A 24,037-nucleotide genomic window follows, 5' to 3' on the forward strand; every position below is an offset into this window, starting at 1 on the left:
AGAGGGAGCCGACCCCGCCGGAGGTGGTGCGTCGCCGTGTCAGGGAGGAGGATGAGCATGTCCATCGCTACATGGCTGCTATGGACGTCAGGTTCTCCAATACCTGGCAGGTTCTTTGGGCAGATGACCAGAGATATGATCCTGTGATGGTTCCTTCTCTTTGGGTGTCCACCGCTCGCGCCCCAGGAACGGTGAGTGGGCTAGATTCTTCTGTAGCATTCGATCTTTAGTAGCTACCTAGCCAGTGATGTATTCGATATACAATTACCCCCGAAGCAACCTTCCATTGCACCCCGATTCCAGCGGGCTATGCTCGTGTCTTGGTTGATGAGGTGGTGGACCATATTCGGGGCTACAGCTTGACATTTCTGGAGGCGACGACGAGCACACACTGGGAGAGGCCATACATCGCATCATCCTATGAAGAAATGATTGCATCGTCTTTCGAAATCCACCGACACCGCGTCTGCCGACTCCTCCTTGAAGTCCGCCACCGAGTCAGCAGACTCCCGCTCCTCCAAGTCCAGGAACGCGTGAGCCGACTCCTCCTCGAAGTCGGCCACCGTGTCAACAGACTCCTGCTCCTCCAAGTCCACGAACGTGTGAGCAGACTCCTGCTTCAAGTCCGGCACAGCATCAGGCCACTCCTCCTGTTTCAAGTCCGATACCGTGTCAGGCCACACCTCCTGCTTCAAGTCCGGCACAGCGTCAGGCCACTCCTCCTGCTCCAACTCAGCCACGTCAGTCGTCTCCGCCGCCTCAGCAATCGCAGAAGAGACACGCCACAGCTATGGTGCGTAGTCGTACGAGTCAACGTAGTACAGGAAGTACAGGCGAAGATAAGCGATATAAATATGGTCCATGCCTCGCTCCTCTTCCTCAGAGGCCTTACGACATGACCGAGGAGCAAAACGATGCCATAGTGAAGGCCCAAGTGGACGCCCATTTGGGACCGAAACCGGCACCGCCATCGAGGGAGAAAGTGCCTGAGGAAAAGATTGACCACTTCATTCGTATGGCTAGACCACCAGCTCCCAAGCCTGTTGACTCAGACTATGAGCGCCAAATCAGGAAGGCACATCGAGTACGACTACAGAAAGAAGCGAGCTCGAGCTCGAGCCAATAAGCAGCTGTCAAAAAATGCGGGAAAACCGTTCCCCAGCCGGGAGAATAGGCGGCGCAGTCGATCCCCCCGCTTGTTGTGCCAACAACACATGAGAGTACGCGCGCCCAATATTATTGTGGGCAAACCGTTTACGTTCCCCAGCTGGGCAATGTGGTAATAACCGAGGATCATATAATGCAGGCTGAAATGCTCAAGATCACCGTTGGATAACTCCTCGATATCGAGCCCATGTCTCCACTTAGAGAGGAGGAAATAAAACGGAAATATGTCCGGGGCCAACCTTTGGTCAAGCCATACAAGGTCAAGAACCTCCCAACGAGAATGTATGAATTGCATCAATTGTACATGAACATTACCAAGATTTCCAATCGAGAGTCCCTCATGGTGAAAGTCGAGAAAGATCATTACTTCCGTAAGCTAGTTGTGTCCGTTGAGTATTCAGAACTATTTCAATTATTCAATCAAGATGCACTCGACAAATCTCTCGTCAGTTGCTATTGTCTGTAAGTGATTTCTTTCTGTAATTTAAGTCTCAAGCTAGTTTTAGTGCTCATTGATCAATCATTACCTGTAATTATCCTCACTATATTCTTTTCTGTGGTATTATGCAGGATGAAGATCTATGAAATGAAAAAAGCTGGACGCTATGTCATTGCGTTCATTGACCCAAATACCGTTAATTAAATACACATGGAAATTGGAATGGTATTGACAAGATGTAGAGAATAAAATGCTAGAGTTCTTGAAGCGCCTCAATACCAATGAATATATACTACTTCCTTACAACTTCAATTGAGTCACAGTGTCTTGTACTACAAATTTTGTTTTTGCTTACTAGCTAGATGTTAATAAGTGTATAGGGTTTAGGGTTAGTTGATTAGTGTTATGCACATGCCCGCTTAATTTATACATGCAAACGTACCATTGGATCTTGTTAGACATTAAAGTTAAAGAAGGAAAAGTTAAAGTACTGGACTCACTACTTAAAAAAGAAAGTGACTACAACATCGTGAAGGGGATAGTCAACAGGTAATTTCAATCATTATTAACTATATCTCGGCCTATTTAGTTCGTCATTTCCTGATATGAACTATTTAATAACCCCTTTATTAATTTTCTTTGCCGGCGGGCAGGTCCTGGGCAAAGTTCATCAAGGTGACTCCAGGAAAATGGCGAGAAAAGCTGTTTTGGTATCGACCCAATGTAAGTAATTAAGTAGTACTTGCTAGCTAGCTACCATCTCTTTAATTCTTGTTTCAATACCATTAATTAATTATCATGCTTGATTAGTGATTACCTGATTAAATTCAATTCTCGTAAAGGCCCTGAAGCAGGCGCCGGGGACTGATCTGTGTGTATTCTACGTTTGCGAGAACATTCGCATGATGGCGTCCGAAAGGCGCAGATCTGATAGACAAGACTGGGTACGTTTGTCAGAAACTATTCACAAATCTTTACACCATTATCGATATCTAGTCACACAACTAATACACATGCATATTGATCTCCTTCTTAACAGTTCAGAGAGGTGCGGGAGCAGCTCCTACCAACGGAGCGCATACGAGCACTTCAAGAGGAAATAGCGGGATTTTTGCTCGACCAGGTCATAGATCCCAAAGGAGAATACTATTACCCGCTACCGTCCACATGAACCACTTGTCATCGTGCTCCGAAGGCACCAAGGCAACATGTAGGAGAAATTGTATGTGTATATATATATATACATGTGTATGTGTGAATAATTAATGGTGGTTGTGAGACATTCGATTATATATATATATATATATATGATCGGTTCTACGAGAAAATCTATTTATATATATGCATAACGTATACAATATGTAGTATCGTAAAATACCAGCAAACAAAAAAGAATTAAATGAAAAACACAAAATTAATGGAAAAATAAAAATTAAAACCAAACCCCCCCCCCCTCCCCAAACATTTAATACCGGTTGGTGCTACCAACCGGTACTAATGGTCTACCAGCACCCGGGCCTGGCTTGTGCGACGTGGTGGCACTTTAGCGCCGGTTCGTGCCGAACCGGTAGTAAAGCGGGGGGGGGGGGGGGGGGGGGGGCTTTAGTCTCCACTCTTTAGTGCCGGTTGTAGAACCGGCACTAAAGACCCTTACGAACCGGTGCTAAAGCCCGGTTCTGCACTAGTGTTGAGAAGGACAAAACCACTTTGATGGCAGCCACAAATGTCCATGTTCATATATAAGGCACATATAAATGTGGTCCATACTAAGTTGGGATGGTATATAAATAAGCTCTCATGAGAACACTTGAGTGTGATTTTAGATAGAGAGAATACCGTGCATGCCACTATGTGCCGAACTGGCTGCCAACTGAGGGCATGCATATGTGCCACTAGGCTTGGGAAGGATCGAGAAATCGATTAGCACCGCTGCTTGTGGATTGGCTAGTCGTTATCAGTCTAATCTTGTGCCATGGCGCCACCAAACTTAGGTCAAGAAACTTAGTAGGGTATCACTTATATGTGCCCACTCACATATTAGGCATATCATGCATCAACAGAATGTGCTTCACTGCCAACATCGTGTGGTGGTGTCCAAGCGAGACGAAAGTGTCAACTAGCTGCAATAGCGCATGCATGGCCAGAAAATTAAGCAATTGTCCTTCATGCCGAGTTAATTCTAGTCATGGAATGCTACCTTATGGATAGCCTTTTAGTATGTAAAATTCAAATTAACTCCGATTCATAGTTTGTTCCAGTGAGATATATTTTTAAGGACAAAATTAGTTCCCAGTATTTGATAGCTGAAAAGCATGATTTCAACAAAATGATCCTAGCACTAGTACCAAAATAGCATGTGTGATTTCATATTACTCGATATACCATCAAGACTAGAGAATGGTGGAACAAGAAAAATATCTAGGACACGAGGTAGAAGCAGCACATACACAGTCCCCCCAAATTAAACACACTTGTTCACTCCAGTATCGTGTAGAGTTATACTCCCTCCATTTCCTTATACAAGGCCAGTATCAAAAATACATTTTGCATTGATACAAGGCCACCAACAGTAATCAAGGCAAAAATTAATAATGTTTTCTCGTACTAGCAATTTTTTAATACTTACATGCATGTAGTCATAATGACACTCAGCTACTTTCTTCCCATTCATTCGTTGCATGCTTCTGGTGTATTAATGATGCCGGTTAACGAAAAGAAAAATTAACTTGCAAAGAAGCCATTAATTTTTGTCTTGGTACCTGTAATCTAAGTTTGTGACCTTGTATAAGGGAATGGAGGAAGTATGTTTCATGCCAAGTATATATATACATCATGCAAAGTTCTATGTTCGTTTGTGTAGGATTCGCGGCTTTGGTATGAGAAGCATGCTGATGCCGTTAATCTAATGTGGTCATGCTCCATGGACGCTCTCTTTTATCCCATTGGGATTAATAGTAGGAAATTACCGTGCGCCAGCCCCAAACAACTAGTGCACTGGAGGATATCCAATTAGAGACTGCGCAAAATGCTATTTGGTCTGAACTAAGTAAATGTCATTGCGGTTCATACAAACGCTTGAAAACCATTGCCTCAAACTGAAGCGCTTTGAAAGATTCAATAGCGGGTACCACACCACTTTAGAGCATCTCTAGAGTATCGTTCTTAACACACGAGCCACGGTCAGAGACGTTGGATCGTGGGTTGTTGCCGACTCGGACGTGGGTCCAGCCCATGTCTCTTGACCTAGACGTGCCTATATAACTCAGGCGTTGGCTAACCCTAACTGCCACGAAGAACGGATTGCATCTGCTCTGCCTCCATGCGCATCAGAACCCTATCGTTCTTTTTGTTGTTGTTGTCACCAGTCATTCCATCCCGTCCACCGCGTACACAGTTGACAGGAGAACAGGCCTCGGAAACCACGCCTCTCCAGATCCTGTATGAGAGAGGGGTGACTATGCTTTTGAGGAGCGTCTCCTACGCGACTGCTCACCGACGTTCGTCTACATCCACTACATCATCTACGCACTCGTTGTCTTCGTCATCAGCATGTCCACCATCAATGAAGCCGACCGTCTCACCGCCAAGGAACTTCGAGCCGAGAAGAAGGCTGCCGAGGAGAGTACTATCGCCGCCGCTGTGGGCTCTGCATGTCCTACTAGAGGGTATAACACGTTTATCTCGCTACTGTTTATTTCTGTCTTAGCAGTACTAGCTATATATGTGCGTAGATGTTTCTACTATATGCATAGTACATGCTTATTTGGATTGTAATCGGTATGTTATTAATTATGTCAATGACATGCTCACGATTTATTCGTGGGTCAAATTAATCAGAAAATTGGTAATAGACTCAACACTAACGTAGAAGTTGATTGTTTGGAGATTGTGAATACAGTGCAGAAGGCAACGACTCTTGATCTTTCCGCACATATCTACCATAGAGGAAATCTAGATTGTGTGAAGTCCCGTCAAACTTTGTATTACTCATATTAGTTAGTAGTAACTAAAATACTATTAGTCATTTCTTAGCATATCTAACATTCTTAAGAAGTTACTCCCCACTTCTACCTATTCTCTCAACATGCATCATGTCCACATCAGCATTATGCGACGTCATCAATCAGTTTTCAAAACCAGCCAATGAAAAATCAGCCAGTCAGCCTTATTCACCCTACGGTCATGGCGTTGAAAAAAAAACAGTTTTTTCATCTTTTCCCCATCCCGCACGGCAGGCCTCCTCATCGAATCTACAGCGCCGGGCTACCCTCCTCCCTCCGGTCTCCTCGCTGCGCCCACGGTGACCTCGCCTCACCACCGGAGCGCCTCCCGTCTGGCGCAATTCCTCCTCTCCTCCCTCCCGTCTACTCCTCCTTTGTCGCAGCGCCCTGCCATGCGTCCGCCGTGCCACAAGCAGAGCGCCGGCTCTCCGCCGCGCTTCCTCCCCTCCCTCCTCCGGTCACCTCCTCCCACTGCGCCCACGGCCATCGACCGTGCCGACCAGCCGTGCCACAGGCAAGGCGCCGGCCATCCGCCGTGTTTCCTCCTCTCTCTCCTACCGTTGCGCCCCCGGCACCCACGCATCCACCTGCCCACCATGCGAGCCACCACCCCTGTATGCCTCCTCCACCGCTAGACTGACTCCCGGTCCCACCTTCAAGCCGCCGCTTCTGCTCACCGCGCCATTAGCAGCTCCCCTCACAGCACACTTTCCTCAGCTCCGAGCATGACGCGGGTTGTCCACCATGGTCACCGGCCAGCGTCGTCCGCCATGGTCACCGGCCACCCAGAACGGACCCTCTGCACACCGTTCCTCTGCTCCTCGGCGTGGATGGTGAGGCGAGGAGCCCGATTCAAAGAGGTGAGCACTTCCGCAGTTTTTCACTGTTGCTCGCTAGGCATCTGAAGCTGGAAGCTAAAGATCCTCAAATTTTTCGTTTGCTGACACCAAACCAGCCCACTTTGTGGACGCCTTTGCAGCCCAATGCTCCAAATGGCCCATGCTGTTTTATCTTCTCTGATGCCATCACTTAAACCCTTCAGCTGCTGGTCATTAGTGACGGGCGCTTCACTTCCTCTCCCCGTGATCTCTGCAGAAGAAACTGATGGATTCCTCTTTAAATTCGGTGCTCCACCTGAATTGACTTTGTACCAATCATCCTCCATACGGGTGGGCGTCTGCCATACCGCTCATGCCCATACCACTGGTGATCAACTCCCTCCCCTCTCCTTCTCGACATTCCCTGTGACGTATTGATCTATGCCCGTGATTCAACCTCCCGCCGCCGTCTCCCACCCTCCTCCCTCGCCCAACGGCCAGCGACGCATGTGTCCCTGGCCCCAACGACCAGCCTGCTTCTTCCGCCTTGATCTGAAGATGACGATCTGGAGGAGGCCCACGACGGTGTCCCGTTTCTTCTCTGGACAAGCTCTTCTTTTCTTCTGAATAAGGCATTGGTCAGGTTCTTGTGCTCTTCTCTAATTATTATTTTTGACGTAGCTCACTATTTTCATTCATTAAAAACGGGAGCACACCTCAAAATGAGGCGGAAAGTTTTGTTGCAGATCCACTGTGCAAGGTCGACAGAAGGAAATAAAGAAGGATGAATTACAGTAGGAGTATAAGTAGGATTGATGATTAGTGAATGAAAGCTGCAAAGCAGCAAAGGCCTGGACTGGTTAAACATTTCTTATCCGTGATTACCCAGCCACCGGACGCTCTCTATCTAACCGTCCGCAAGGTGCCCAGATCCAGAACAATGAAATCACACTTATGCAGGAACGGCGAAGCTTGGAGATTGAAAATACGGTCAGTTTGCTCCATCCATATGCGCCACAAAATAATCATGACCATGGACAAGAAAGTATGCACTCGGCAATCAGGAATATAGTCCAGAGCATGCAGCCACCAGTCAATCAAGCTAAGAGTATTCAAAGTTAAAAATGGTATGTCTCTCTTGTGCCTCACCTGCATATATTGGCATATTCGGCTGGCTGAACCTGACCTCTCAGTCACGGGATGTATGTAGGTAGTGGTAAAAAGATAAATGGTGGGGTGTGAAGCAGCTGGTGGGTTATGGGGGATACCATCGTCGCATCACACGCCGTCGCCATCCGCTTACATGAAGGTTCCAGAAGCTCCCTCTTTGCCACCACTGTTATCTTTTCTCTATTTGGTTAGCGTTGTTTTTTATCTTCAATATTTTAGCTATTAGAAATGTTGGATCTCTTGGTATTTGACCATCGACCTGAGAAGTAGTACCTTTTTGATAAATAGTTTGGTAAAACTACATCATTCAGCTCATTTCATGGATCACCTCCGGTGGTAGTTAATTTTAATTTTTAAATCAAGATGGAAGTACAACAAAAATTCTAATTGTTGCTTTGCTACAAATGAAAAAGATAAAATCATTAGAGTAGGAAACTTCTAGACAAAGTAAAACCTACATATATAAGTCTTCGAAAAAAGTTATCATAGCAGTATATATAAATAAAATTTAGTTTTTTTGTACAGTACTGCTTCCTTAGCAACTAAAAGAACTTTATCGATTTATGCTATTCATGATGCCTCTCTGGATGTTTGGAACATATATCTCTGCTGACTTATTAGGTGCGCTTTACCTGCACTATCATATGCCCATACTTTATTTTTCCAGTTGTCAAGATTTTGCCACACAAATTTTGTCTCATTTGGAGCGACTGTACTAGAAATACTTCAATGTTCTACAAATTCAACATAGTTACTTGGGAGAGGAATCGGTGCACGTTACTGATAATTCTCTTTATCTTTGTGCAAAAATATATTTGTTCAACATTTCAATATGTATTAATAATCATTCATACAATATATATTTTTCTTCGAATCTACCCATAGAAACCACAAAGTCCCGCAGCAACGCGCGGGGTATCATCTAGTTATGCTAGAAATAGTGGTCGTATAGCTATTTGGTTAAGCTCTAGTCCTGAAGATATCGTTGAGGAGAGCTGCCGTGCTGATTCTAATCCCTTTTTTTTTACGAGAAAAATTCCCATCTATTCATCTTCAATCATGGCAGTACAATGAACACCAGAAATAATAAAAATTACATCCAGATCCGTAGATCACATAGCAACGACTACAAGCACTGAAGCGAGCCAAAGGCGCGCCGCCGTCATCGCCCCTCCCTAATCCTTATGGTTGAGTAATGGAAGTTCTTTCAGCAAAACCAAAAAATGACTTTCATCTGTAAAAAAAAACTAAAAATCACTTCTTTGCTGCTAAAGTTTAGTAGTCTAGAAATAGAACGTTTTTTTTTGGGAGGAAAATATAACTAGCTCCGTAGTCTAGTCCGAGTATGAGGAAACTCAAGTTCAAAAAAAGGAAGAATCCACTATATTTCTGTTTTGTTAGGAAAAAAACACAACCGCATGTATCCATTGTGAACAAAGCAGAGTAGCCCGTGTGTTCCTTCCAGTCTCCCCTCGCTCGGTAGCTAGGTCTTGGCTGGGGAAAGAAAAGAAAAAAGCTAGGTCTAGGCGCCGCCGGCATGAGCCTTCGTCCTCCTGCGAGATGAGGAAGATGACAGGGTGGATGGGGTGGGTTGGGCCTAGCTACTGGGCTGCCAGGTGGGCTACAGGTAAGTCCAGGTAAGTTTGTTTCTTTATTTTCATTCTGGTTTCTGTTTTATTTATTATTTGCCACTGTTTTGCAAATTCATATGAACTAAAACAATGTCAAACTTCTCTGAATACTTTTATGCAAATACTTAGGACCAAGCCATATGCACATAAAATATCTCAAAAATATTTGAACTTATATTATATATGTTAAGAATACAAATCCAAATTCAAATACAATATGATTTAAATTCAACTGCCCAAATATTCTTCAAAAATGTTCATTATTTTTGGTTTGGTGCAGAGCCTTTGCCAAAAAATATCCAACCAATAATAGGAACAAGTTTGGAAACATTGAATGCAATTTTCTAGGGTTCTTTGCCCTTCTTTTAATTGAATTTTTAGGCTTTCAAAATTCCCTCAATTCCAGTTTCTTGAATTCAAACATGATGCATGAATGCTTCTAATGCAGCTAAGTACAATCAAATTCTAGGGCTAAGTCACAAGAGTCTGGTTGGGTCAACTTTTGATACTTCTTGCTTCTCTCTCCTATCTGGTCAATGGTCCCCGCGCCCGCCCCATCAATTTGAGGAGTCCGGCTGTAGATGCTCACATATACCCACCGATTGCCACTCCCCAATCCACACACATACTTGTTCGACCGAGTGTTTGTTTGTACATAGGTTGTTTCTCACCGAAAATCCTCCTATGCTCCCGAGCTCAAATGAGTTCGGGATGAACAGTAAGAAATCAAGAAAAATCTGAATGCTTTTGTAGCAAGAAAAAATAAATCAACACTCCAAAATGCTTTCAAAAATAGAAATTTTGGAGCATCGATTTGTTTTTCTTTTGCAATGAATTCCACGAATGTCCATTCCTGGTATTTTTTCGCAAGCACAACAAAAATTGTCAAAGTTTAGCAAAAAAATATAGATTTATTATTATGTTTAAACTATTTATTAGAGAGCATTTGATCTCAGGAGAAAATACTCCATGTCCATTTCTCACACGCTTTTATCTAGTTTGACGATTTATTTTTTTGGAAACAGGGTAAACACCCTTGCCTCAGCCGCCGTCGCACCCTTCTTCTCTCGTTCTGCTGCAGCCACGCTGGATCCATCGCCCCGTCCCTTCTGCCTCCATCCACTCGGCTACACGGACCGTCGTCTCCGCATCTCCATGCCGCCGCATCTGACGGGAGTTCGGGAGAAAGAGGGAGTTTGGAAGAGAGAGATAGAGAGGAGATGGAGGCTAGGTAAGCAGATGGATGGGAGTAAGAGAAAATGGACGACCAGGATGGACGGCCGGGATAGCGATCCATGGGATGGTCGCCTCGGCCAAGCAGAGTACATCATTTTTGCTATGCCGGATTGCGCAAGTATGAGTGGCAAGCGCTAGAGTGTGCCCGCAATTGGTAAGATGCCACTTCGCCACTTCAGCATATTTATGTACTAAGTGGTAAGAGCATTGAGGCCATCGTCAGCGAGGGTGGGAAGGAGGATAAGTGAAAACACAGATAGGATGTCATGTGTTGAAATAAATGACGTGGACCCATTGGAATCTTGAGTCGTGATTATTGAGTTAGGTTATTGTGGCATTTTTTTTCTTCCTTTGCAACCCACGGGCTCTTTTACTAGTATCCATTTAGGAGTGTTCACGGTTTGGGCGTTTTCATAGTGGCCCAAGTAACAAAGTTTGCAACTAGAAATATTTTTTTGCACTGCAAAGCACATGCCAAGGAGCTATAACATCTTTGTGACACGAGCTGAATTGCTGTCAAGAACATGACGTACTAGTGTAGCCACCATTCCTACCCTGTCCGTGAGAGAAGAGGAAAATCAAGCTGCACGAACGATTTGGAACAGTGAAAACATGGAGTTTCGCCAACTGGCCGCTATGGATTTGTCTAAATTCGCAATGTGTTTGTTGAGTTACATGGCAACATAGTTAGCATGTCAAGAACAATCAGACATAGCTGGATTCTTGATGTCTTCCGATCCTACCAACAAGCATGCATGCATGCTCCCAAATCCAGATCATCGACACCTAAATAGCACAGTACACCCAAGCATCACTTGGGAGCTTATTTATGCACCTTTGGAGCTTCACAAGGAAGCATTTTTGCCTTCATTGTTGAATTGGCTGTCACCTCGATCGCTATTCAAAGCAATCGAGTAGACTAGAATTGTCCTTACCGACCAACCAGCAACTGAAAATACAATTAAGTTTTTTCAACCATTGTTCACTCCTTATTTTCTTTTTTTCTTTTTATATAACCTTTTGTTCTTCCTTTTTTTTGAGGTAAAATATTTTCATTTTCCCTAGTCATTGTTCACTCACTCGAGCAGGACGAGGGCCCGTCAGGGGCAGGGCCCAACCCAACCCAGTCCAAATGCTACGACTGAACAAAGCATGCAGCAGCTGACACACAGCCAGAACCACCAGTTTCCCACTCGTCTCGTGCGTTCCACCCAACCATCCTCTGGCCCGCTAGATAGGGTCTTGGCGGTGCCGCCATGATCCGCCATAATATTGCACATGTTTAAAGGTGCAATTCAATCGTCTTAGTAATGTGCAATTTAAAGTGACTGTTATTTATGAAAATTCCATACAACTAAGAATTAGCAAAAGTGTTATTCTTTAAATGTGGAAGAAACAAGGGAGGAAGGTCTATAATGTAACTACAAGTGTTCATGGTTGTTCGAGAGGCTAGGAAATGACATGCATATGTCGACATGTCACCCTATAATGCGGGTTTATGCATTAGTCCTATTTATCTGAAAACCTTAATGACTTCAAGTCGATTGCATGCTACACAAGTTGGCTGAAAAGGATGAAACCACTTTACTCAAAAGCTCACTAACTTTGATGATGGCCACCAATGTCCATCATATTAAAGGCACATGTAGATACGTCCATCCAAAGCCAGGATGCTATATAAATGAGCTATCATGAGAACACTTTGGTGTAGTATAGGCAGGGAAAACACAATGTAGAGCACAGTGCGCGAAAGTTGGCCGCCAACTGGGCGGCAAGCTTATTTGCCACTCTGGCTTGGGAAGGATCGAGAGTTCAATTACCACTCATCACTCTTGTTGGCTTACTTTTAATCGATGTAATCTTGTGAATCAATCGCGCCAACAAAGCCATGTTAAAAACTAAGTAGTGCATCACTTATATGCGCCCACTCGCATATTCGATCTAGGGTGCATCAACAAAAGATCTTGTGCCGCCAACATCACGTCGTGGTGTCTCAAGAGCAGCAGTTGTGGGCCGAGCAGTTATCCTTCATGAGGAGTTAATTTTTGTTGTGGAGTGTTTACCGTGTGGATATCTTTTTGGGAAAGATCTACGGTTCTTATAGGTTAACAACTTAAATTTATAATTTGGTTCACATCATCATTTCTTTTTGAAGAAAAAATGAGTTCCTAATTTTTGATAGCTGAAAAACATGTTCTTTTTTACCAAATGATCCTAGAACTAGCACCACTATAGCAGAGAGACACACCAATTCATTCCTACAAAGCCATGAGTGATCCATATTGTTTTATATTATACCATCGGCAGCTAAGAACAGTGAAAGAAGAAAAGTATGGTTTTTAGACAAGGGGTGAGATCCTCGAGGATCCTGACAAACTTTCAAAAATAAAAAACAAATGGGTCATGAGGTAGTAGTATGCCCCACCACCAGTAGGTGATAGAAACCCACCCAATTGTCGCTCCTCTTCCTCTTGGTCTTGGTGGCACTCACGACTCCATTGTCATATCCATGCAAGCGAGGAGGTCCCCGAATAGATGCGACATCTCTACGGAGGTGTCTGTCTCCCTGCTAGATGATCGCGATGTCCTATGAGAGATTGCCATCCGCCACCCGCCACAGTCATCCATCCGCGCACCTGTGTCATTTGCAAGCGCGAGAGAGAACTTGTCACGGATCCCAAATTCCTTCACCGGTTCCACGTTCACTAGTGCGAGCTGCCCACCTTGACGTCTTCGAACGTCTGTGAGAAGGAGATCACAGTCAGCGCCAACATTGCGGTTCATACAAAATGCTTGAAAACCATCGGCTCAAGCTGAAAAATTTCAGTCGGATGTTTTTTCCTATTAACTTCCTTATAATTACATATGGCGAGGAAATTACGGCCAAACATTTGGTGAGAAAAATGTGAAGATTTAATTAACCTAGATGTGTTTATTTATACCAAGACAAATATGTAGAGATGCATGCAAATAGATAGGGTTTCCAGACAGCAGCAGCGTACTCGTTCCAGCATCACTTCTTAATCGCTGCTTCTATGTAAATAAAATAATTAATTGTCTGGAACAAAATTTTGTTCTCCGTGGTTGAAGAAAGAAGAAAAGGAAAGGTAACAATGCTTGCTGAACTGAACTGCATAGTCTGAGCTGGGCTCTGACGAAACTGCAAATCCAATTGTATGTACGTATGTCTCATTGTTCACTCACTTCTGTTTTGGAGAGTCCTTTTTTCTAGGGGATTTTTTTCCCGAGAGTTAGCATGCAGCTGTGGCCCAACCCAGTCTACTACTGCGAACAAAGCCCACCCAAAAGCATAGCGGGTCCCTTCGGGGACATCCGATAAAATTGGAACGATACAAAGAAGATTAGTATGGCCCCTGCGCAAGGATGACACGCACAAATCGAGAAATGGTTAAAAAAAACATAGATGATGGTGATGTACTCGTCTTCCTCACCCCAGCCCAGCTAGCTAGCCAGGTCTTGTCCTGACTCATACTTCCTCCATCTCAAAATAGGTGTCTCAAGTTTAGTACAAAGTTAGAGCACCTACAGTCACATATGGCAAATCTGGCCCGTGAAACGTCCGCGGGTAGTGACCAGACACACCTCAAATTTCACTTGTTGCATCCGGACATCTCATACTCGATTCTTATATCCATACAAAGAGATGCAAAAGGAAATAGAACCTATGTACTACGTCGATCCTAGCTACTCCTCGTCGGAGATCATGACGATCTCCGTGCTCGGCTGCAGCAGCATGGGCAGCAGCTGCTGCTCCGGCTCCTTCGGCTGCTCCGCTCCGTCCTCCTCCACCTCAATTTCCGCGTCGAGCTCGGCGAAGAGCGGGTCGTACTTCGCCTGCCGCCGCCGGAGGAACGCCCGGTTGGGCTCCACATAGGCGTCATCCTGGATGGACTCCAGGATGGCCTGTTGCTCGGCCATCTCATCGGATTGGGTGACGGCGAACTCCGCCTCCGCCTGCTCCATGTTGAAGGGCGGCACCTGCTGGTCCGGCTCCTCCGCCTCCTCCACCTCCATCAGAGCCATCTCCTCCTCCTCCTCTTCCCCCGGCTACTCCTCCTCCGGCTCCGGCGAGTCCATAGGCAGCCTGGCAGAGATGCGGGCAGCGGGCACGGCTTCCCTCGCCCAGATTTGCTGCTGGATCTCATAGCGACGCTCCGGCGTCAGCATATGGCATAGTAGGTGATCTTGCTCCGGACCATGGCATTGTGCTGGAGAGTGGGCAGAGCAGCGGAGCGGGAGAGGGAGGGGCTGGATGGGCTCGGACTGGCGGCGCGGAGAGGAGGGAGGGGGTCGGTTAGGGTTGCGGGACACCGGCCGGCTTAAATAGCCGGATTTCGTCTTGGGCGGCGAGCCGGAGCGGCGCCACACGGTGTTCACACTACGGCGACAGGCGCGGCATCCGTCGGACCATCAGGTTTCCGGACGTTTCCGTGTGGGGCCACAACGTCAGGCCGACATGGCGGGCGTGCCCGGGCGCCCCATATCTGCCCCATATTTGTGTTGGATATGGGAGGTGCCGGTCAGCCTGGGCATTTGAGGGCCGTTTGGGTCAAAAATTGTGACCGGACAGTGACCGGGTATATGAGGCGAGTTTGAGAGGTCCGGTTGTAGATGCTCTTAAGCCACTTATTTTGGGACCGAGGGAGTACTAGGCAAGCAATGCACGCGGAAGTCATGACTGTGAAAAAGGCTTTTAGTATTGCTGAACAGATGGGTATCGGAAGGATCGTACTACCATCAGACTGCCTGAACGTGATGAAGGCCATAACATCCAACGCCCTTGATGGTTCAGGCTTGGGTCAGCTGTTCCTGGTGATTAAGTACCAACTGTCAATGTCGTTTATTCAGTACCGTGTTATTAAGAAAAAGTGTTTCCCCCGCTTTGCATTATAAAGCAACCATCTGATACAACTAATGATAGGAGCTGGGGCGGAAACAACACAATCTCGCCTAAAAGAAATGAAAGAGAAAAAGAAATGAAACAAATGCCGATAACGGCAGATCGAAAAAACGACGAAGCCTCGCAATCGCTGCGTCCACCGGAGATCGCCCATCAAGCTCCGAGACTCCGAAGCGACGGTACCAATCAACACCTCCAAGAAGGGACATGACGATGACGACGCTGCTGCCAAGGGTTTCCCCCGGTACGCGGCGAGGAGAGAGGAAGGGTAGCCCCGACGCCTTCCAGGAAGGTTCAGCGGCATCCTCAGGCGCCACTGCGTCGGTGTCGGCCAAGCCAACATGGATTTCTCCCGATCCCAGCCTCCACGTCAGGCACTCCGGAGCTCACCATCAAATCGACCACCACCCAGTGCCAACACGGACACGAAACTTCCCACGTTGTCTCACCACGGCACCACGAAGATGGTCTGCACAACGATGAAGTGGAGCCGGGACTAGGGCAGCAACACTGTCGGCATACAGGAGGGCCCCACCTCCACCGTCCACGACGGTAGCCGCTCGGACGCCACAGCAGGAGCCTATCGGGCCCGTGGCCCCAAAGGCCCGACCGGACCCTCAAAGGCCCGGATAGCTCCCGCCTCCGCGCAGCAGCTGGCATGCTGTCGGCATCGCTGCCCCAGTCCAAGCCGCTCCCCTGCCTCCCCATACAGAGGGTGTCACAGTCGTGCCGGAGCCGACCCGCAAGGACCCAGACGGGGACCTACGGGCCTAGATCTAGGCCGGGGACGCGCCACCGGCCGCCAAGCACCACCGGACCGCTCTGCCGCCAAGAGGTGGCACCACCACAGCGACCACCGCCGGCCTCCGCCACCAGGACGCCGGACCTCCACCGGCCGAGCACCACCGCCGCCTCCCCCCACCCCGGGAAGGAGGAGCTCGCGCGGGTAAGCGACGATCCGCCGCCGCCGACACCACCCGGCTAGATGCAGGAGCGACTGCCGGCAGTGGCGGGGGGAAGGACAGAGGGAAGGGGAAGGGGGTGCGCGCCGCCTCGGATGCCTCCCGGGGAGACGGCAGAGGCGGCGGGAGGGGGAGGAGGGGAGAGGGGGGAGGGGCGGCGGGACGGGGCGCCCGTGCCGGGTGGCCGGCGGCGGCGGGAAGGGGCTAGGGCGCGCCAGCGGCGGGGGAAACCCTAGCGGGGAGCGGGGGAGCGGCGTGTTATTTTCTGCCCAAGGTAGCACATGTGCTAGCTGCGAAGGGTGCTGGGGAGTGCCACGATCTCCATGTTGTGTGGGACGTAAGCTACCCTGACTGTTAGAGTGTATGTATTATCCTGTGTATGTACAGCGTATGTAGCACGACCTGTGGTAAGTGCACGCGCGTGAGTTAGTGGGCATGTAGCCAGCCCACGTCCCTGCTGGTAGTGGCACACGATCATCTCTGTAACTGTATATAACTTGAGCCGCAGAGCTAATGCAAGCGTGTGTTGAATCCCATAGCAAACCTCTCTCCTTCATGGTATCAGTTACCGCCGCCCGGATCAATCCCTTTGCTCCGGCCGTCGATCCCGCTTCCGCCGCTATGGGCGACCCCGACTCCCCCCAGACTACGGCCTCTGACGACTCCTGCGCTCCTGCCATCGTTGCGCCGCCTCCACCACCTCCTGCTCTCCTTCCGGCCGCCCCCGCCTCCACCGATGCTGCTACCGCGGCTGGCTCTGTTGCTTCCCGGCCTGCTGCCCCGCCGCCCGTGGTCACTATCGCTTTGTCTGTTCTCTAGACCATCGACATTCGCCGCCACGTTCCTGTCACTCTTGACTTGCTCGCCGGCAACTACGCGCAGTGGCGGCGCCACTTCGACACCGTGATCGGGATGTTCAGTCTCCGCGATCATGTGGACGCCGCCGCCGTCCCGCGCTTCGACAACCCTGACTGGGCGATGGCGGACCACGCCGTTGTCCATTGGCTCAACACCACCGTCGCGCCTGATCTGCTGGACGCCGTGATGGCGCAGGAGGACACCGCCCTCACCGTCTGGACGGCTATCGACGGCATCTTCTGGGACAACCAACTTGGCCGGGCCATCTACATCGACGTCGAGTACCATGCCGTGGTGCAAGGCGATCTGACGATCATGCAGTACTGCACCAAGTTGAAGGCGTACGCTGATCAGCTCCGGGACCTCGGCCAGCCGGTGTCGGAGCCGCGGCAAGTCTTCCACCTCCTACGCGGCCTCAACCGCCAGTACCACGGCGCCATCCCGCACATCACGGCGCAGTCGCCGCTGCCGTCGCTCCTCCAGACGCGCTCCTTCCTTCTTCTCGAGGAGCACCGGGCCGAGCAGACAGCGCGTCTCCAGGGCGCGCACGCGCTCTTCGCCGGGCGTGGCACCACGCCCCCCTCCCTCACCACCTGTCGCCCCCCCTGCCGTGCCTGATGCCACCGGCGGTCGACGTGCGCGCGGTGGGCGTGGGCGTCGTCGTGGCCGCGGCAACGGCAGTGCACCACCGCCGTCCGCTCCTCCCTGTGTCCCTGGCCTGCCTGCTCCTGCGCCTAGCACCAACTCGTGGACCGGCCTCGTCCAGGCATGGCCGATGCCTTGGCGCGCTCGGGGCTCTGGTGTTCATGGGCCTCGCCCTGGGACTGTTGGAAATATGAGCAATTTATGAAATTATTTTATTAACAGAAATACTAGATAAAGCATGACTAATATAACAGTGATAAAGCAAGTCATGCTATTTGACAAAGAGAAGGTAAACAACAACTTCACATATGAACTGTAACTAAACACATGTAGAGCAGACAGTATAGCAAGTAGCATATATGAAGTAGAACCTAACACATGTAGGGCAGAAACTAGAGCAAAGAACTGTGGCAGGACGTCTAACAGAAAGAGTATAAACACGTACGGGACAGCAGCAGCAGAAGCACTGGACTTGGGGTCGACATCCTCTCCAGCCATGTCGTCGATGAGGTCGTCGACGTCGGGGAAGAAGTCATCGGAGTCCGTGATGAAGAAGTCAGTAGTTGCGCGGAGCGCTCCCCAAAAACCTTATCACCCTTCTCCCGTACAGGACTCAAAGAGGTGCGGTTTCGGAGGCCTACTGTCCCGACTCGTGGTGCACGCCGCAAGCCGGGATGAGGAAGACAGCAGCAGCTCAGAGAATGGAACTGGTGGCGAGAGGAAGAAGAAGTTCTGGTGTGTCTCTCTGGGAGGAGCGAGCTTCCTTTTATAGGCGCAAGAGAAGGAGGCGAGAGGGCAGCGACGGGAGGCGAAACGAAGAGACGGAGGCGAAGCGAACAGCCAGCAGCCGAAGGGCTGCACCGTTCGCATTCGAACTCCACTTTCGCAGTGTGACCTTTCGTATACCCGTAGTGCGTGGCAAAAATTTAGATATCGGCTCGGCTCATTCCCGCAACCCGCAACCCGCGGCGCGGCGTGGCGCGTCGTGACGAGGCGAGGCGTGGCGAGGCGGGCGGCGGAGGAGGAGCGCGCGTGGATATCCCTCTTGTTCCCATGCTCGTACAAGTGGGGAAAGAACCTCCCTTATAAGGAGGTCCAACTCCCACTCAACTAGCAATGTGGGACTAAACTTTAGTAGTATCCCTTGCCTTGCACAAATGGGCTAAGTGGGCCTCTAGGATTTATTAGGAATTTCTGAAACAGTTATTGGGCTGCCCAAAATAGACTAAATTCCAGCAATCCCCCACCAGATCCTAGAGGCACACAGAAATTTGCCTTTGGTTCCAAAACACTGTTTTATATACCGGTACTGCAGTGGAGACTGTTAATTTGAACTTCCATCTAGAACTCTATGCTACACTAGTAAGCAACTTGAACAGTGGACTGGGCCTTGAACTGCAAGTTTTCTGTGAATCTAGCTTCACATAAAGCCTTGACCGATACGTGGCTACCGTGGGTCTTCCCCGCGGGTGGAGCTTATGCGTCATACTCTCATAGATTGCGACGTTTGACAATCAGACTCATATAGGTGTGTTCTTCAAAAGATGTTCTGCAGGATGACATCTCTGCTTAAATAAGCCACTTAGAACACATTAAGATATACATCAACCTGCCATGCAGATTAGGAGAGTATTGCATCTTCATGGAGTGGTATTGTGAATAGTAAGGATACTCTCCTCTCAGTTGACCAACAGCTTCTCTTCCACATCTAATTCACGGGATCTCCGATCACAAAGAATAGGTTACCACTGTGAACAACTCATATTGTGGGTCTCATACCCATCTCCCTCGATGCATTATCTATCACATTACGTGATAGGCCCTTAGTAAAAGGATCTGCCAGATTTTTAGACGTTTGGATATAATCCAACACAATAACTCCGGAGTTTTTCATTTTCCTTACAGACTTTAACTTTCTCTGAACGTGTCTTGATGACTTCATGTTACCCTTTGAGCTGCTCACTTTCGTGATCACAGTTTGATTGCCGCAGTTCATAAGGACACCCGGTACAGGTTTCTCAACAACTGGTAAGTCATTCAAGAGCCGGCGAAGCCAATCTGCTTTAACCGTAGCTGTATCTAGTGCTGTGAGTTCTTCTTCCATTGTTGACCTCGTTAAGATGGTCTGCTTGCAAGACTTCCAAGAAATAGTGCCACCTCCATGAGTGAATACATAACCGCTTGTGGCCTTTATCTCATCAGCATCTGAGATCCAGTTTGAGTCACTATACCCTTCAAGCACTTTTGGATGCCCGGTGTAGTGAATTCCATAATTTGCAGTGCCTTTCAAATAACGCAAAACTCTCTCTAGAGCTTTCCAATGCACATCTCCTGGTTTCGAGACAAACCGACTCAGTTTGCTAACAGCAAAAGAGATGTCAGGTCTTGTAGCACTTGCTAAGTACATAAGCGAGCCAATTATCTGAGAATATTTCAATTGATCTCTAGCAATTCTTCGATTCTTTCGAAGTAACATACTCGCATCGTATGGTGTTGGAGAGGGCTTGCAGTCACTATAGCCAAAGCGACTCAAGATCTTTTCCACATAGTGAGATTGAAGCAATGTAATCCCACCATCATCGTCTCTCAACAACTTGATGTTCAGAATGACATCAGCCACTCCTAAATCCTTCATCTCAAAACAACGAGATAGGAAATCCTTGACCTCCTTAATAACATTCAGATTTGTTCCGAAAATCAGTATGTCATCAACATACAAGCACAGGATAACTCCCTCACCCCCACCATGGCGATAGTACACACATTTGTCAGCTTCGTTCACAACAAAGCCTGTAGCTGTTAAAGTTCTTTCAAACTTCTCATGCCACTGTTTGGGTGCTTGCTTAAGTCCATACAAAGACTTCAGCAACTTGCACACTTTCCCTTCCTAACCATCTAGTACAAACCCGTCTGGTTGTTCCATATAAATTTCCTCGTCCAACTCTCCATTTAGGAAAGCAGTCTTAACAACCATTTGATGAACGAGAAGACCATGCGAGGCAGCTAGTGAAAGTAGAACTCGAATAGTGGTCACTCGATCCACAGGTGAGTAAGTATCAAAGAAGTCTTCACCTTCCTTTTGGGTATAACCCTTAGCCATGAGCCGAGCCTTGTACTTTTCAATAGTACCATCAGGCCTAAGCTTCTTCTTGAATACCCATTTGCATCCTATAGGTTTGCACCCATAAGGACGATCAGTTATCTCCCAGGTTTCATTTGCCAAGATGGAATCCATCTCGCTACGAATCGCTTCCTTCCAGTAGTCAGCATCTTCAGATGCATAGGCCTCTGAAATAGAACTGGGAGTGTCATCTATGAGATAAACAAGAAAATCATCACCAAAGGACTTTGCAATCCTCTGTCTCTTGCTCCTAGTAGGAACTTCATTGTTCTCCTCCACAGGACTTTCAAAGTGTTCCATCGAAATGGCAGGTTTGATAATTGTAACTGGTTCCTGATTCGATGAACTAGGCATCTCCTGATTAGATGATGTAGTCATATCCTTCATGGGAAAGATATCTTCAAAGAAAGTCGCATCATTCGACTCCATGATCGTACCGACATGTATGTCAGGTACCTCAGATTTTACAACCAAGAATCTATAGCCAATGCTATGAAAAGCATATCCCAGGAAAACGCAATCCATAGTCTTTGGTCCAAGTTTCTGCTTCTTTGGAATTGGAACATTGAGTTTCGCCAAACAACCCCATGTTCGTAGATAAGAGAGTTTTAACCTTTTCTTCTCCCATTCCTCGAATGGAGTTATCTCTTTATTCTTTGTGGGAACTCGGTTTAGGACATGACATGCAGTCAATATCACCTCCCCCCACCATGCCTTGGAGAGACCCGAAGTGTCTAACATGGCGTTAACCAAATCAGTTAGTGTACGGTTCTTTCTTTCGGCCACCCCATTTGACTGAGGTGAATAGAGAGGCGTCCTCTCATGGATTATACCATGTCCCGCACAAGAAGCATCAAATTCATTGGAAAAATACTCTCCACCACGGTCAGACCTAAGCCTCTTGATTTTTCGATCAAGTTGGTTTTCCACTTCAGCTTTATAGATCTTGAAAAAGTTCAAAGCCTCATCCTTAGATTTCAGAAGATACACACGGCAGTATCTAGTGGAGTCATCAATTAACGTCATGAAATATTTCTTTCCACCTTTTGTCAAAACACCATTCATTTCACATAGATCTGAATGTATGAGGTCTAGTGGTGCAAGATTTCTCGTTTCCGCAGTCGTGTGAGACTTACGAGGTTGCTTAGCTTTCACACACACTTGAGACTTAGATCCATTGACAGTGGTGAAACTAGGAATCAAATTCAACTTCGCTAGTCGCGACATGCAACCAAAGTTAACATGACAAAGTCGTGAATGCCACACATTGGATTCACTATTGTTGCAAATATGATTAACAACTTTATTGCAAACGTCTGATAAGGATAAACGAAATAGGCCTCCTAACTCATAGCCTTTACCAACAAAGGTTCCATACTTGGATATTACAAATTTATTCGACTCAAAGACAAGCTTGTAGCCATCTCTACACATAAGAGATCCGCTAACAAGATTTTTATTGACGGAGGGGATATAATGCACATTCTTCAGCCGCACGATCTTCCCCGAAGTAAACTTCAGATCGACCGTGCCAACACCACGAACAGAAGCACTTGAGCCGTTGCCCATCAGCACGATTGAAGTCCCTACGGTCTGATAAGACGAAAACATGGAAATATCACCGCATACATGCACATTAGCACCCGTGTCAATCAACCAGTCAGGAGAATGACATACTGAAAGAATAGTGGGAAATATACCATACCCAGCATCCTTCATGTAGTGTCTCCAATGACAACATTAGCGGTCTTGCCGCCTTTCCCAGGATGACGCTTGTCAAAGCGTAGGGCAACTAGGAGCCCAATGATCAGGATCCCCACACACATGACAAGCACCTTTCTTCTTGCCATTCTTCTTCTTGAAGTTCGTGTGTTGCACAGCCTTGTTCTTCCCATCAAACTTTGCTTTACCATCAAACTTGCCCTTATTCTTGAACTTGTGGGGCTGGAAGTTCTGCTTCTGTACCACATTGGCACTAGATCCTCCCTCAATACCTCGAGCACGTGTGTCCTTTGCTCTCGCCTTTTCTTCCACATCAAGAGTGCCAATGAGATCCGAGACGGAAAACTCCTGCCTCTTATGCTTCAGCAAGGTAGCAAAGTTCCTCCATGAAGGAGGAAGCTTAGTGATGATACCTCCGGCAACAAACTTGTCCGGTAGCATACAACTGAAGTGCTCAAGTTCTCTAGCAAATGACTGTATCTCATGAGCTTGCTCAACCACGGAGCGCTCTTCAGTCATCCTGTAATCATAGAATTGTTTCATGATGTACAGCTCAGTGCCAGCATCTGAGACCCCAAACTTGGCCTCGAGTGCATCCCACATATCTTTTCCATTATCAATTGACGCATAAGCGTCAACTATGTTCTCACCAAGAACACTCAAGAGAGCAGCCTTAAACAGAGTATCCATTTTCTGAAAAGCTTGTGCTTGTTGAGCATCAAGCTCTCCTTTAGGTTTGCCGAGAGTGGCGTCATAGCAACTCATTGTTTGAAACCATAAGACTGCTCTCATGCGCCACCTCTTATAGTGGATACCCTCAAACATAGGAGGTCACATGGAAGCAGCAAAACCACTCGGGGTAAATTGCCTATAATAAGGTTTTTGGATTGTTGGAAATATGAGCAATTTACGAAATGATTTTATTAACAGAAATACTACATAAAACATGACTAATATAATAGTGATAAAGCAAGTCATGCGATTTGACAAAGAGAAGGTAAACAACAACTTCACATATGAACTGTAACTAAACACATGTAGAGCAGACAGTATAGCAAGTAGCATATATGAAGTAGAACCTAACACATGTAGGGCAGAAACTAGAGCAAAGAACTGTGGCAGGACGTCTAACAGAAAGAGCATATACATGTACGGGATAGCAGCAGCAGAAGCACTGGACTTGGGGTCGACGTCCTCTCCAGCCATGTCGTCGATGAGGTCGTCGACGTCGGGGAAGAAGTCGTCGGAGTCCGTGATGAAGAAGTCAGTAGTCGCGCGGAGCGCTCCCCAAAAACCTTATCACCCTTCTCCCGTACAGGACTCAAAGAGGTGCGGTTTCGGAGGCC

At 47.5% G+C, this 24,037-nt stretch overlaps 1 protein-coding gene and 1 non-coding gene across 2 annotated transcripts; one reads left to right on the plus strand and one right to left on the minus strand.

Moving 5' to 3' along the window:
* Nucleotides 1-13,779: 13,779 nt before the first annotated feature.
* On the plus strand, nt 13,780-13,882 carry LOC147977691 (U6 spliceosomal RNA). The gene has a single exon (XR_015600064.1). It is a non-coding gene; the product is annotated as a U6 spliceosomal RNA (small nuclear RNA).
* A 285-nt stretch (nt 13,883-14,167) lies between these two features.
* On the minus strand, nt 14,168-14,497 carry LOC147977692 (uncharacterized). Its single transcript, XM_087516420.1, has one exon. It carries the CDS (start codon nt 14,495-14,497, stop codon nt 14,168-14,170), a length of 330 nt encoding a protein of 109 aa, XP_087372546.1.
* Nucleotides 14,498-24,037: the final 9,540 nt, after the last annotated feature.

The sequence above is a fragment of the Triticum urartu genome, chromosome 3A, assembly GCF_056163025.1.
Source record: "Triticum urartu cultivar PI428250 chromosome 3A, HENAU_Tu73, whole genome shotgun sequence".
Classification (NCBI taxonomy): Eukaryota; Viridiplantae; Streptophyta; class Magnoliopsida; order Poales; family Poaceae; genus Triticum; species Triticum urartu.

Coding starts and splice junctions, on each gene's coding strand:
- LOC147977692 (XM_087516420.1), bottom strand. CDS start 14,497: ATGGAGGTGGAGGAGGCGGAGGAGCCGGACCAGCAGGTGCCGCCCTTC.